Here is a 13,499-nt window from a genome sequence, read left to right as displayed (position 1 = left end):
GAAACTGCAAAGCCCCATTCTGAGATATATGATCCTATCATTTGCGCAAAATGAGACCATTCCGTTGAGGGATTTGCATTATTGAACACAACAACTTGGCACGTTTTACATTACTATGAGTCCACAAGCGGTCTGACATGTTCTATCTCTTCAACTCAACATTTTATAGAGAACCTGTGGGACTTGTCTAGAAGTCTCGAATCCGTTTCGTACGGCAGTGATATGCATCATTATCTATTGCATACAACGGTGATCCCAGATCAACAGAGAGAAAATTGGTTCAGGTCAGCCCGTCCTGAGTCCAAATTAAAGGTGAACGTTCCATATCAGCAACTCTCCTACCGGCACATTCTGTCAGCCAATGACTACCCAACACAGCCCCTTGCAATCCGAGAAAACCGGTCCAAGGGTTGGTTCTTCCCTGTGTGATTTTTGTCATCTCTTTGACAGTATTGGTCAGTGGTAAATAAATAAATTGTCCTAATTTAGTTATGCATCCGTTGGTTTGTGACTTGGGTAGTCTGGTTCGAAATCTGAGTGCCTGATGGTATACCCTAGGGCTTACGGAGTACTTCTACTATCTCCTCGGAAAAATCTTGAGCGTGGTGCTCTTTGATTTAGCTTGTAGCTAGTTAGTAGTGCGGAGAGTCTGTATTCGCCCACGGGAGTGTAAGAAACCAMCCCCGCCATGAAGGATCATCATGAAGCGGGGAAAGGTAGTCATTTTCCTATGGGTACGTACATAACTACACAAAGTCTTCGCTCAAATCCGACTGTCTGGATATTTTCTGAAATGGTCTAAAGAAAAAAAAAAAAGAAAACAAGAAGATATACAAGGTCCAATCAGAATTTATCCATGCACGGGCTTGTCACCTACTACGTAACCTCTAAGTAGAAAGACTTCCAAAATTCAGTTAGTGACTTGACCAATCAACTACGCAATCCTTAAACCTTCGTGTGATTCTTCAGGCTGTTTGTATCCTACACGTCCCCTTCTCTGGCGCTGTAGCCGCCTTAAGAGGGTTGTATATCCATGTGCGACATGGGTACAGATAGTGGAACGTGACACATCGAATGCAGAGATAGCCGCTTGCAGAGCCCTAAAAAATATTTATTATTCTATCAATTCACAGTCGTTACTCAAAGGGCTCAGATCCCGTTTGTGCAATTCAGATCCGGCTTGTTGCAAGTCATGTACACCACGAGTCACGTTTCCATCGGACTTATTTTGCTCTATGATTCTTGGTAGAAGGCTTTTTGCTTGAGTTCGCCCACGCGGACAGAGCGGATCCTCGTCGACGGGAAACGAGCATCAAATGTTGCGCCTTCGTCAGAACTATTAAGGTAATGCAAGACTGTTATGCCGGTCTGAGTCACAAAGTCGAGTACTTGTCGATAGCCGAAGCCGACTTGATCAATGCCATGGCTGTCATCGGACATACAGAAACGGCCACCCATTGATAGGAACTCCTATTCCAATGATTAGTTGTTGTGCAATTCATATGTGTTGTGATCGAAGCTCACCCTGCATATTTCTGCCTTGGGATACGGCTCCGTCATACCCTTCCTCAACGCCGCCGAATTCAGCTCCAACAGACCTCCATACTCAGCCACAAAACGAAGATTCCGCTGAATCTTCTCCCAAACTTTTGGGTACTTGGCGAAACTTGCATTCGGCTCGTTACTTTTCAATCGAATCAAATCAAAATGACCAACAACCGGGGGTTTCAGCTTTTGCAACATGTCTAGTTGACTATCATAGTAATCCTCGAATAGTCGCTCATCAGTGCCACCTGCTATTTCTCGTGCTTGTTGGTACGTGGCAGCATCATAGTCGATTGGGATGGTGTGTACGTGATGCACAGAGCCAACAAAGAGCTCGAAAGGTAGGCGGGACAATGATGTCTCAATCAACCTCAAAGACTCGGGCCGAATCCAGTCGATCTCGAAGCCAATCAGGACTTTAATTTGAGATGCATATTTCTCTCGTAACCTTGATGCTTCGGCGAAGAAAGCTGCTTCATTTTCAATGAGCCAATCCTCTGTTGTCAACCCATCTACTTTCTATGCAGAATTAGCCAAATTTCAAACAAGAGAGAAGCAGTGTATTATACCTCCTCGGGATAAAAGTCTTCTTTGCCGCGGGGCATATGCTCTGTTAAACAAAAGACTTCCATTTTTTGTGTAATGGCTGTCTGGATGACTTCTTCTAACTGATTCTTTGCATGGCCGGGACAGAATTGCCCGGAATGGCTGTGGTGTGAGAACGGCATGTCTATTAAATCAGGGCGACAGGCCGGCAATATGCTTCGCAATGAGATACAAAGGCGAGTGCTTCTCAAATCTGAGGTATTGATGCTTGTCCTGTCAGAGTCAAAGATTTCACGTGCATGCGGGGCAGATTTCTTACCTTGATAATAATATTCAGTTGCAATGATAGTTTTCCGAAGTCCTTTGACCGTGATTCGATAGTTCAGTCAGGATAATAATAATTGCCAGACCCGTGGTTGAAGATCTGGGGAAGTGCTCTCATAAATTGGAGAACAAAATTCCCCAGAGGCATGAAGTTTGTCCAGTAAGCGCGGCCGGACCCGCCATGTGCCATACTATCGCGATATGTACCTGCCGGATATGCCAGCCACAACGGACATGAAGAAAGCAAGCATTAGACGGAATATAGGAAGTCGGAATTTCCTTGTCCATAAGTCATATCAACCATCCGCAGCAAGTACCGTAGCAATCACGTAGTCACCATCATGCGAAATAGACAACTTCCCAAGCCGGTTCTGAGCTCCATTCAGATAGACAATTTCTGGTCTACTACTTCCGGCAGAAGACGCCGGAGCGGCTCTGATAAGCACATCTTTCCAGCTGATAGAAGTTGCGCCCCCTGGCGCCGCTTTGCGTGCTGCTTCTTTCGCCGCGAAACGTCCAGCTAGCCAGCGTGCCATGTCAGGTGTGATCTCTCTCAAGCTGGTACTGGCTTCTTGGTGGAAAGGGTCGTTTTCATGCAAGCGGAATCTGGTATGAAAATCTTGTAGTTCCTGTGGGCAGAGTATGCGGCGAGTGAATTTGTGTAGGTATGTTTCATTGCTTCTTGTGCCGCGTTGGGTTAATAGGCGATATATGCGTGGTAAGTGAACTACATCGGTGCCGATATTGAGCGCGTATGGAAAGGGTATTGGCCTCATGGTTGAGGATGCAAGAGGAGAATCTAATTGTGAAGTCTTGGTAGTTGGTGAAGGGATGAGAGAGTTAAATTACGGTCGAAATTTAAGAAGCGGATAGCATCAACAAGTGCTCGAACCAATCATGAGTCTTTACGCCTTTTCTAAGGCTATTCGCAAAATTATCAGTGCAATTGCGTTAGAAGGTCCTGAGAATGAGACTCCTCAATAGTGACTACACAGAGATGAGATTCGCCATTTGAAAAGCACGTTGTGTGACTCAATGGTTGTGCTGTAGCGGCCCGATTCCACGTGTTTGATCAAAGTAAAGGAAATGAACAGTTCATTCTATGTTTGACAATGATGATATAAAGTTGATGACGATGTAGATTTTATATGTACAATGCCCTCGGTGATTTGTGGTAAAAAATAATCCCAGGACCGCTAAACATTGGGAAGCTTTTCACAGCATTGCTCCCCTCAAGACCAATCGCTTCGGCGATCACGCTAATGATGATGCTCGGCTTCTGCTGCATGATAAAATCGGCATCGCAATTATAATACATTCGTCATGGATAAGGAAGGGTTTAGTGGCTGGCTTTTTGTTCGCCTTCGACGCTCTTGAGGAAGTCCCTATACGGAGAAAACGGATCAGTATCTATATTTCCGACCATTGAACAGAATTTCAAAGAGATCGACAACAAGTAGCTCAGATATATCTCAGACGCAAGAGAAAGAAGAAGACGTACTGGATGAATTTTTCCTCGTCCTTAGATCCGGCGTTGATGGGAGGTGTTTGCACCTGCTTCTTGCTGCCACCGCTGGAAGCAAGGTAGATACCGCCAAAGAGACCACCGAGAATGGTCATGGCAAGCTAATACAACAGCACACGTCAGTCAATTTCGAGAATCTCATCATCATCGTCCACAGCTGAAATGTATTCTTGACGTAACCAAAAGGGATGTCGCGGCGGAAGGACAAGAACGTACGTGGTGGGAGCCGATCTTGCGGCCTGCAATGTTGTAGTAGTTAACCATTGTGAATGAGTAGTTCGGTTGGGTGTTCTCAAACAATTGGCAGTGGTGTATCGACGCTGGAAGTCTCAAGGCGAAGTGTCGCATATCAGAGATGCCGCTGATGTTTCCTCTGAAGGTTATGTGCTTGGCGCGCTATTCCAAATGCAGCACTAGTGTCAACTGATAGTCACGTGATATGAACCCGACAACTTCCGCAGCCACGATCGGATGCTCCGAGGTTGATACAGAGGAGCTAGTCCAAGATAGGCTAGCTCTTCTGTGAGGTCATTGCTGGAGGGATCGAGAATGCGGAGAGTCAAGACACAACCCTTGGTTGGAAGGAAGCGGAGTACTCTAATCGAAGAACGGTCTTGGTGTTCATTCATAAGGATCATATACTTGCACGGATTTCAGACATTTCAGAATTGGAACGCTTCCGAAGTACGCCGCGATAGCTCCATGCTGGGGCTCAGAATCCAGGCAGCTGCTACAATTCCCGTACTCAACACCCGATATTCCTCACGCCCGATAAAATCTCACATTCACTCACCGTCATATTCTTTTCTAAAAACTGTGAAACATTCGTTATACACTTAAATATCGATTGCCATATATTTCAAGTTGATCATCATGTTTTGGGGAAAAGACAAAAGCGACGGTGACAAGGACGAGGTCCCCCGCGTCCGTGAAGAGGCACGTCCGGAATCTCTGAAAAGCCAGATTCCGCGCCAAAAGCTTTCTCGCGATCTTCAAAAACTCGTCGACCGGGAAGATGACTACTATGATGAACTATACGCCCCATAGTAAGTGCTTCTTCTCGCGGTCGAAGCCTCGAGTGTCCGGCGCATTTTCACTTCTAAAGAGAAACAACTGACAAAAGATGAAGTTCTATCGACTCTACAAACACAAAATACCGATATGCAGCCTATGTAAATCGAATTAGGACTATTTTACTTTCCGCCCATCGCTACGTTGCATACACTTCAGACGTCGGCGAATCGTTTCGTCCCGTTGCTCACCCATATCTTGTTCGAAGCGCCTATGCTATTTCATGGACATATATCCTCGGTGACGTCGGCCACGAAGGATACAAAGCTTATTTGCGTAATCGGCGAGCAGTGATCCCGCCCGGGGAGGCATACAAGGACGCGACAGACCTGAAAGCAAACCATGTTGTCCTGGGTATGGCTACTGGAAATGTCGCTGGTCCTTTATCAACAGGACCGCGCAACGAATCGGAGGGTGGTGATAAGCTGGACCCTTTGGTTCCATGGTCGACGACTCATATCCCATTGATCGATGATTACCGGATGGTCATGGCGAAACGTGCTGTGTTTCAGAGCATTGCAAGTATGGGATTACCTGCATTTACTATCCACTCTGTTGTGCGATACTCGGGTCGTGCTTTGAAGAACTCCTCAAGCACACTTATTCGCACCTGGGGTCCAATTGGCGTAAGTCATCCTGACATATCTGATGAAGCACTGAGCTAATCTTCCGAAACAGCTAGGTCTAAGTGTCGTTCCCATGTTACCATATCTCTTCGACGAGCCTGTTGAGCATGCCGTTGAGTGGTCATTTGCTACATTATGCCGTGCTATCGAAGGTCCACAAGCTGTCACGCCACCACCTCCCTCGCGAGAATTACCAGCAGATCAGACCACACCGCTGAGTAAGGTCCTTGCTCTGCAAGATCAAAAGAAACGCCACGAAAGTGGAAGAAGCGATCTTTCCTGGGAAGATCACAAAGCCGATCGACAGCATGAAAGGGTAGAGCGAAAACCGAACGGCGGAATAAGCAGTTGGCTCGGATTTGGCAAGAAAGAGAAAGATGAGTAAATAAGTCGGCTATGGGTTGACGAAGCGGGTCATTTACATATAATCAGCGTTTTCATATATCTCCTGTCCGGAAATATCCTCTCACACATTTTCCTTCATGTTGTACATATTTATAATATCACTCTTTGCGGTGTCTTTTTTGTACGATTCAGATGCTATCTATCAATTATCTTGCCATATAAATGAATATCATAATACATACAAGAATCATGAATCTCACTCTTGCTCATCTGGATTAGACATGTAGATCACACAAACTGCAAACCCGCTAAACAAACGCCATCCCAACTCCGACAAACACAGAAATGCACTTTTCATCATCACAGAGTCAAAGAGACAGATCAAGCCCCGAACTTCCGAGTCCTCCGCTCATTTGCTCTCTCCTTCCTCTCATTTCTTTTGATTCTTTCCTTCCTCTCCGCCCTTCCGGCAGTACGCACATTCATCTTTCCTTCAGCCTCCTGCTTCCAATCCTTATCCGGCACCTCAACAGCCCAATCATTTTCACCAGACTTGTTTGCGCCCTTGTAGCCCCATCGAGGGACCCATTCACCACTCGCTTCGTCATAGACGAGTTTCTTGCGTCGCTCCTTTTCGGCCATGGCGGCGCCCGGTTTGCTGCTGTATTTGCCGATTCCTTTCTTACGGGCGAAGAGATCCCATTTTGTGGGTTCTTTGGGTTTGGGTCTTTCAAGTCATGTTAGCCTTTGTTATGGAGAAGGGGGAAGGAAGATGCGCACAGAGGCTTGAATCGTGGAAGCAGTGTGTTAGGAGGAGGGAGAGTCATTAGAACGCCGTCCTTTGCGTTTGACGTTACGGGGCATGTAGTCTGCAACATTTGTCAGTTAGTCCAATTTTCGCTGAAGCACGAGGCAAAACATACGAGAAGTTGGTTGAGTAGTGATTGCGCACCATCTCGTGCTACTGCTTTCAAAGTCTCATTGACATTATCCGACCTGGGGATCACGAGAGGATTGGGGTCTTGTGCGAGAAGGTGGCCGAGGTCGAATGTATATGGATTCTCTTTTTGGACGACAATGGGCCTGGAAAGTGTCAGTCAGTAAACACGAAGAGAATAGAAAACTGKGACAACGCACAGCTTGGCATTCTTCGGTTTGACAGTGTCCACCTCCATCATTTCAGTGGTAGTAGCCATGATCGAGTGCTCAAATCAATCTGCGTAGTATGCTGGTTCGTAATGATTTGATTTTTTTGTCTGGATAGATAAGTCGAGCTTATCAGAAAAAAAGCGGGTAATTCCAGAGCCGCTTTACTAGAATAAAAGCGGCATGGTCTATTCCCGTTTAGGTTTTCTTCTGCTTGGCACTTCCGTCCTCTCAAGTTTCCGAGATCAATAAATCCAAATCATCAAGTCCATCTTCCGCATACCTTGTGCAGTGCCCATTGACCCTCCTTATCCACGGGAGGTCATAATAGCCAGCACAATGGTTTCCCAATTATGCTGGGGCTGCCTTTCGACAACGGGGCTTCGCCAAACATCGCGAGCCCTGTTGCATCCAGCTCCTGCTGCTCCCCAGCATTATCGTCAATTGACCGCCAGAACGACCACTTCCCTCTTCCACACGAGCGCAACTCGATATGCAAACCCGCTACAGAAAAAATCCAAAAGCATGGAAGGCGCACCGAAATTTCGTGAATCCAAGTCCGCGCGTATGCGAAAGCCGAAAAAGGCGACGGTAGACCGCGGTCGTCCACCAGCCATCGGAGAACGGAAAGCGCTCAGAAAGAGGATTGTTTTGAGTAATACCAATGCCTTAGAGGTTCCTGGTATGCAGGAATTCTCAGAGGAGACGATGGTTGATACTCGAATTCGCGGGTCGGTGCTTGGGTTACCCGTGCCTATGATTGATCAGTTGAGAGCTCTGCAGGCATTTAAGCCTTCTCAGGGCTGGTCACTTTTCCGTCGTCCGGGTGTTGTTTTGAGACGTGAGACGTTGGAGATGGGTCGGATTTTTGAGGGGATCTCTACCGAGGGTCCGGATCAGGGGAAAGTCGTGAAAAAGGTTCTTACGGGAAAAAGAGCATGTGGAAAGAGTGTTCATTTGCTGCAGGCAATGGCTATGGGACTTTTGAAGAAATGGGTTGTCATTTCTATTCCTGATCGTAAGTTATTCCAACTGTGGTATACTGTCTATTCTTATACTGACACATCATAGCCCAAGAATTGGTCATTGCTCAAACCACGTACGCACCCCTCCCCGACACGAATCCAGTGCAATACGTCCAAGAAAAAGCGACATCGGAGCTCCTCCAGCGCACCGTTCTCGCCAACGAAGAAGTTTTGTCAAAGTTGCACGTATCCATGGAACACCCCGAGCTCAAGTCACTCGTCAAACCAAAAACGACACTCGCCGAACTCGCTCGCCTGGGTGTCCAGGACGTCACAATCGCCTGGCCCGTATGGCAAGCCTTCTGGGCCGAAATCAACGCAACTGCTCCAAAAACTGCACAGAAAGCAGACGACAAGGCACAATCGACATTCCAAAATCGTCCCCCTCTCCTCGTCACAGTCGACGGTCTAGGTCACTGGATGCAAGAGTCTAAGTACCGCAACGCAGACTTCAAGCCCATCCACGCCCACGACCTCGCCCTTGTCCAGCACTTTGTGTCTTTACTGACACCGCAATCCTCCAATAAGCCCACAATGCCCAACGGCGGAGTTGTGCTTTTTGCAACTTCAGGCTCAAACAGTCCCGCTGTACCAACTCTCGACATAGCACTAGCCCAACTCAAAGCCCGTCAACAAGGCGTCGCGGAATCATCAGCTGAGTTTCCACAACCAGATCCATATGCGGAGACCGACAATAGGGTTTTGGACCTTTTCAAGCAGGCCGCTAGTAAATCCTCGTCGTCGCCGCTCGAGTTACAGACTCTAGGTGGTCTGAGTCGCGAAGAAGCGCGCGGCTACATGGAATACTTCGCGCGAAGTGGCATTTTGCAGGAGAAGATTACCGAGGAATGGGTCAGTGAGAAATGGAGTATTGCTGGTGGTGGAATTATTGGTGAGATGGAGAAGTTGGGCAAGAGACTGAGGACTGTTCTATAAGGACTAGCTTTACATTGTTTTATTAGTCTTTCAATTGTATTATTATGATAGCTTTTTTGTTCATTGGGCATATTGTATGATGAAAATATTGATCTTTCAAATCGGTTCTGTCTCTCGGTTTCAACAGTGTCTGTGATTTAGCGTTCCTAGGTATTGAGTCGTAGGTCAAACGCTGGCCAGAAGCCAGAAACTATATTATCAATATAATCCAAGCTTGGACTTTATTATCACAACTTGCTTCTTGAGCATGGACGATGCGGTCGACATTGACGGCACCTTCATAAAGTTTGTTTGGTATATTGTCCAACGCTGTCAACCCTTGGATGATATAGAACAGGGTGACTTCGTCTATTTTGGTCTTGTCCTTGAATTTCGCTGGACTGTTTCTAGCGAGCAGATCATTGACGTCGTGTCTTCAAGAAGCCACAACGATATATCATCGTTCTAAGTATTCTCCGGTCTCTGCGCTGTTACAAACCGCACAGACATGGTCAACCCTTCAGACGTCATCAACTCTTGCTTCACCTTCTCGCACAGATCTCGCACGTCATCCACTTTCCAATGCCCAGTAGCAGTCAACGGTCTGAGACTTCTCGCCTCAAGGCTTTCCAGACACGCAATAAGAACCATCTTGCCCAACGTTCTCTGCCGGTCATCCTGCGGCCATGCCCCGACTGGCACATTCATATCCTGAACACCAACATCCACGAACCCTATCGACGTCAGCAACGAACGATTCAAATGATCACGGCCGCGTGGATAACCCAAAGAATCGGCGGCATTCCGCATGGCAGAGACGTAGATGTTATGATAAGAGTCTGGATTCGAATTGGCCCATGTCACGATATCTGCCGCCGGGTCGCTCTCAACTACTTCAATGTATCCGCCGGGCTTCAGATGTTTGAAGGCTTGCTCGTACACGCCTCGCCAATCTCTGAATGCGCCGGAAAGACCTCGAAAATGGATAAAGTCAAATGGTGCGTGGTACGTCCAGTCGTCCTCAGCATCGTCAAGCTGGAAGTGAACGCTCGGAAGACCGATGATGGCTGGACCTCCGTCAAAGATGCTGATGTCTGTCGCGATGATCTCTGCATTCGGATACCGTTGCCCCATTTCAACAGCCCAGTCCCCCGGGCCCGTACCAACGTCTAACACACGACTTGGACCTTCCGGTGGCAGGGGGACTGTGGTCAATTCTCCATCTAGCAAGATTAGAAATGCTTGATGGACGATACTCAGGCGGGTCTGCTCGGGCTCGTCGTTCGGCATGAAGTACATTTCATTACAGTATCTTCGGCCGTTTTCGTGAATGGGTTCGAGGGCTATGCCTGAGGAGCTTGCTCTGTTATTTGCTGTATTAGCCGTCGTTTGTTTGCAATGGCGTTAAGTATATGCCCACATTGAGTCTGCGCCATCACTTCCTTCGAGCTCATTCTCGCTTTCGACTTGCTCGGCGAGGGGATCAAGGTTGGACTGTACCATAGCCAGGTTCAGAGTATACGTTTCGCAGGTTCCACAGTTTTCACGGGTGATGGTCGAGATTCAATGCAGCTACACAGTCAATTGCCCAGGTAGTTTATGTCTGACGATAGATGTAGCCAAGTTTTCCATTGATCTTTTCAAGGAGGTTGTATATAGTGGAATGAGCAAATAGAGAGTGTGTACAGTGTGAAGAAGAGTAGAAGTTGAGGTAAAAAAGGATTGTCCCGGACGGTTTTGAAACCAGCAAGAAAGAACAGTCCCAACAGGGAAGGAGCGACTCACGTCGATGTAGCACGACCAATAGGAACATAAATGGTGTATTATGCAGTATAACTAAGGTTCCATAGCATGTAAGTCTAGCCTAAGTGATTAATTTCATTTATTTTTCAGGCTTACTGACCAAGTGGGTAAACGGCGAACACCAACTCGTGCGAGCCAACAGCATGGTTGGTGGCTCGCGTTGGCTCGTACAACGTAAATCGACCTGATGTAGTATTGAGTTTTGAGTATGATGGCTGTATATGAGCCTTTACAGTACAATAACAGCATGAGAGAGTGTGTGCTGTATGAGTTCTTCTGGACGCACAGAGGCAGTACCGACACAGTGGAAGCGGCAGCGGGAGAACGGGGGGGCCTGAGCCAGAGCCCCGGCGCTGAGCTTAATTCTCCCCGAAGCCTACGCCCGAAAAAGCAGCACTCCGGCCAGTTCCACAGCCGGCTCCTATTCAGCAAGTTACAAACCTTGTGCAACTGATTCGGAATCTTTCAAAATCTGATTTTCGGATTCGGTGCATATACGTGCATGGCATTGCATGCGCGAGTTGCACAGGCAAAATCTTTTAGTCAGCTTCAGAGTTCGTAACTTAGTTACAGTGTACGCCCCGAAGAAACAAAATTTTGCCAAAAAATTGAGAACAGAACTGACTCCGGGAAATTCGGGAACAAAGCGCATGCAGCAAATGCTAGTGCTGTTACACTGCAGATACCAGACACTAGAGCTGATACATTAGACGTGGCCCTATACGTTGGAATTCGGTACCCGAGGGAACGGTTCGAATGATGTGGACACCCTTAATTTCGAATAGTGCTATACAAGCAGTCCTAAGCTCTTAACAAGTGTTATATGTCTTGTACTACGTACGTACGCACTTACTACACGGAGAGGGTGAGCCGTTAGGAGCATAAGAGGATAACGGTTGAATAACTAGCGCTCTAATCACTCTATTCCTAGATTAAGGGGTCCGAACTGTCGGGACAAGTACCACAGTTACCATTGTACCGGATGCTTGGGACACTATCCATCTTCATGACAAGTCGATGGATTTATAACGAACGTTTCATGATCCTGTGACAATACTAGTCTTTAGGGTTAGGGCCTGAGGCCAATACACGACTGTCTGCAATGAGTTGTTCGAGCAAGATACAAGTGACAGGAATGGAGTGGCCGCTTAGCAACTATCCTCTTGATCAACATACTTATTTTATGAAGAGGAGCATTGTAAAGAAATGCGTAATAATGATTTATGATGGTATGGTTCAATGAATATGCATATTCACTACTGAGACCCAATTCGGACACGTCCCCATATAAGCATCTAATCATCCTCCTCCTTTGGATCAAAAATCTCACCCGCAGGAGTCTTCTCCAACTTCACCCCGTCCTCCGTTACAATCGGCAATGCCGGCACAACAACCACAAATATCCTCGCTACGGTCTTCCCACGGTTGACCCAAGCATGGTTGACGCCCCTCATAACAATAACATCATGCTCCTTGAGGGTCTTTTCCGCTCCTCCATCGGTGATGAGCGTGACCGAACCACTGAGCACAACGCCGTAATCCAGACTGAGTGTGCGATGCATCCAGCCTCCTTCCTGGTTGGGAGGGAGGTCAATTAGGCGTGCTGAAGGACCTTTAGTGTCCGCCAAGGGCACGAGGGTTTTGTGTGGTTCCTTGTCTAGTGGACGTTGATTGTCGACGGGGAAGCCACGGGAGCGGTGGATTTGGATAACGCCGAATGCTGATTTTTCGGTTGGAATTGAGAAGTCCGGTGCGGTTGTGGGATCGTAGGGAGAGAGGAGATCATCGGAGGCGAAGTAGCCGTTGCCTTTAGGGTCGCTCGCGGTGAGCACGCGGCGGATGGGGGTTGATAATGTAGTCATTTTGTGATAGTTGTTTTGGATTTGAGCAGATAATTTGAACTCTGAATGAGAATCTTGGAGGATTTGTTTGATTGACCGTGGATGAACCAAAAAAAGGTACTCAGAGGACAAGTCACACCTTAAATACTTTTTGACACCATCGAAGCAACGCAATTGATTTGTAATGGACAGACTCGTGGCAACGAACCGATCACAATAGAATCCGTATAGTCCTAACAAGGTATACTGTCTACAGTACGAGCGCTCATGAATGCTTAGAAATCGATGTGCTTGTTGTCATTTTCCAGGTCGATATGCATCTATCGTCGAATTATTCTCCATTCGGGGTTATGATTGGTCAATCAAGACGGTTAAACTCGTGGAGACGTGCAGGGGTCGGGCTGCCAATCAGACTAATGTATGCCACATGATTGGTTTGAATCAATTACTAATCGGCAGATTCCAGCATGAAGCTCCACTCGATGGATCTGGAGCTAACTTGATCCAGTCTAGCCAGGACTACGAAGTATTTTCATCATATTTCTTCAAATGTCTTTTAAGATTCACCTTGCTTCAACATCCATGACAAATCAAGGCTGATGAAGTCACGGACAGTCGATGAGTAAGAATAAGTTCCTACTGTAGAGTTTTCGCAAGGATCGGCCGGAGGAATTACTCATACACACTTGAGAATGAGGAAGGCTGCCACTGCTGACCTTGAATTTATACCCAATTTCTAAAGCTATCAAAAAAAAACCAGATCATATCAATAGCTAGCTAAAAACTC

The 13,499-nt window shown here is 47.0% G+C and overlaps 6 protein-coding genes across 6 annotated transcripts; 2 read left to right on the top strand and 4 right to left on the bottom strand.

Moving 5' to 3' along the window:
- Positions 1–1,233: 1,233 nt before the first annotated feature.
- On the bottom strand, positions 1,234–4,204 carry BHQ10_009738 (uncharacterized protein; the record flags this gene model as incomplete). The annotated part of the gene is made up of 5 exons (XM_040882686.1): positions 1,234–1,470; positions 1,525–2,064; positions 2,733–3,021; positions 3,917–4,041; positions 4,157–4,204. The coding sequence occupies 5 exons, from the start codon at positions 4,202–4,204 to the stop codon at positions 1,234–1,236; spliced, it is 1,239 nt and encodes a 412-aa protein (XP_040738240.1).
- Positions 4,205–4,813: 609 nt separating this feature from the next.
- On the top strand, positions 4,814–6,022 carry BHQ10_009737 (uncharacterized protein; the record flags this gene model as incomplete). The annotated part of the gene is made up of 3 exons (XM_040882685.1): positions 4,814–4,986; positions 5,070–5,637; positions 5,690–6,022. The coding sequence occupies 3 exons, from the start codon at positions 4,814–4,816 to the stop codon at positions 6,020–6,022; spliced, it is 1,074 nt and encodes a 357-aa protein (XP_040738239.1).
- A 341-nt stretch (positions 6,023–6,363) lies between these two features.
- Positions 6,364–7,178, bottom strand: BHQ10_009736 (uncharacterized protein; the record flags this gene model as incomplete). Its single annotated transcript, XM_040882684.1, has 4 exons — positions 6,364–6,709; positions 6,763–6,851; positions 6,906–7,065; positions 7,120–7,178. 4 exons carry the CDS (start codon positions 7,176–7,178, stop codon positions 6,364–6,366), a joined length of 654 nt encoding a protein of 217 aa, XP_040738238.1.
- A 289-nt stretch (positions 7,179–7,467) lies between these two features.
- BHQ10_009735 (uncharacterized protein) lies at positions 7,468–9,089 on the top strand (the record flags this gene model as incomplete). The annotated part of the gene is made up of 2 exons (XM_040882683.1): positions 7,468–8,146; positions 8,200–9,089. The coding sequence occupies 2 exons, from the start codon at positions 7,468–7,470 to the stop codon at positions 9,087–9,089; spliced, it is 1,569 nt and encodes a 522-aa protein (XP_040738237.1).
- A 444-nt stretch (positions 9,090–9,533) lies between these two features.
- On the bottom strand, positions 9,534–10,571 carry BHQ10_009734 (uncharacterized protein; the record flags this gene model as incomplete). The annotated part of the gene is made up of 2 exons (XM_040882682.1): positions 9,534–10,431; positions 10,489–10,571. The coding sequence occupies 2 exons, from the start codon at positions 10,569–10,571 to the stop codon at positions 9,534–9,536; spliced, it is 981 nt and encodes a 326-aa protein (XP_040738236.1).
- A 1,595-nt stretch (positions 10,572–12,166) lies between these two features.
- On the bottom strand, positions 12,167–12,733 carry BHQ10_009733 (uncharacterized protein; the record flags this gene model as incomplete). The annotated part of the gene is made up of 1 exon (XM_040882681.1): positions 12,167–12,733. One exon carries the CDS (start codon positions 12,731–12,733, stop codon positions 12,167–12,169), a length of 567 nt encoding a protein of 188 aa, XP_040738235.1.
- Positions 12,734–13,499: the final 766 nt, after the last annotated feature.

Source organism: Talaromyces amestolkiae (assembly GCF_001896365.1).
Source record: "Talaromyces amestolkiae strain CIB chromosome Unknown scaffold26.1, whole genome shotgun sequence".
Lineage (NCBI taxonomy): Eukaryota > Fungi > Ascomycota > Eurotiomycetes > Eurotiales > Trichocomaceae > Talaromyces > Talaromyces amestolkiae.
Note: the sequence above shows the minus strand (reverse complement) of the source record. Positions and strands in the feature narration are given on the sequence as shown.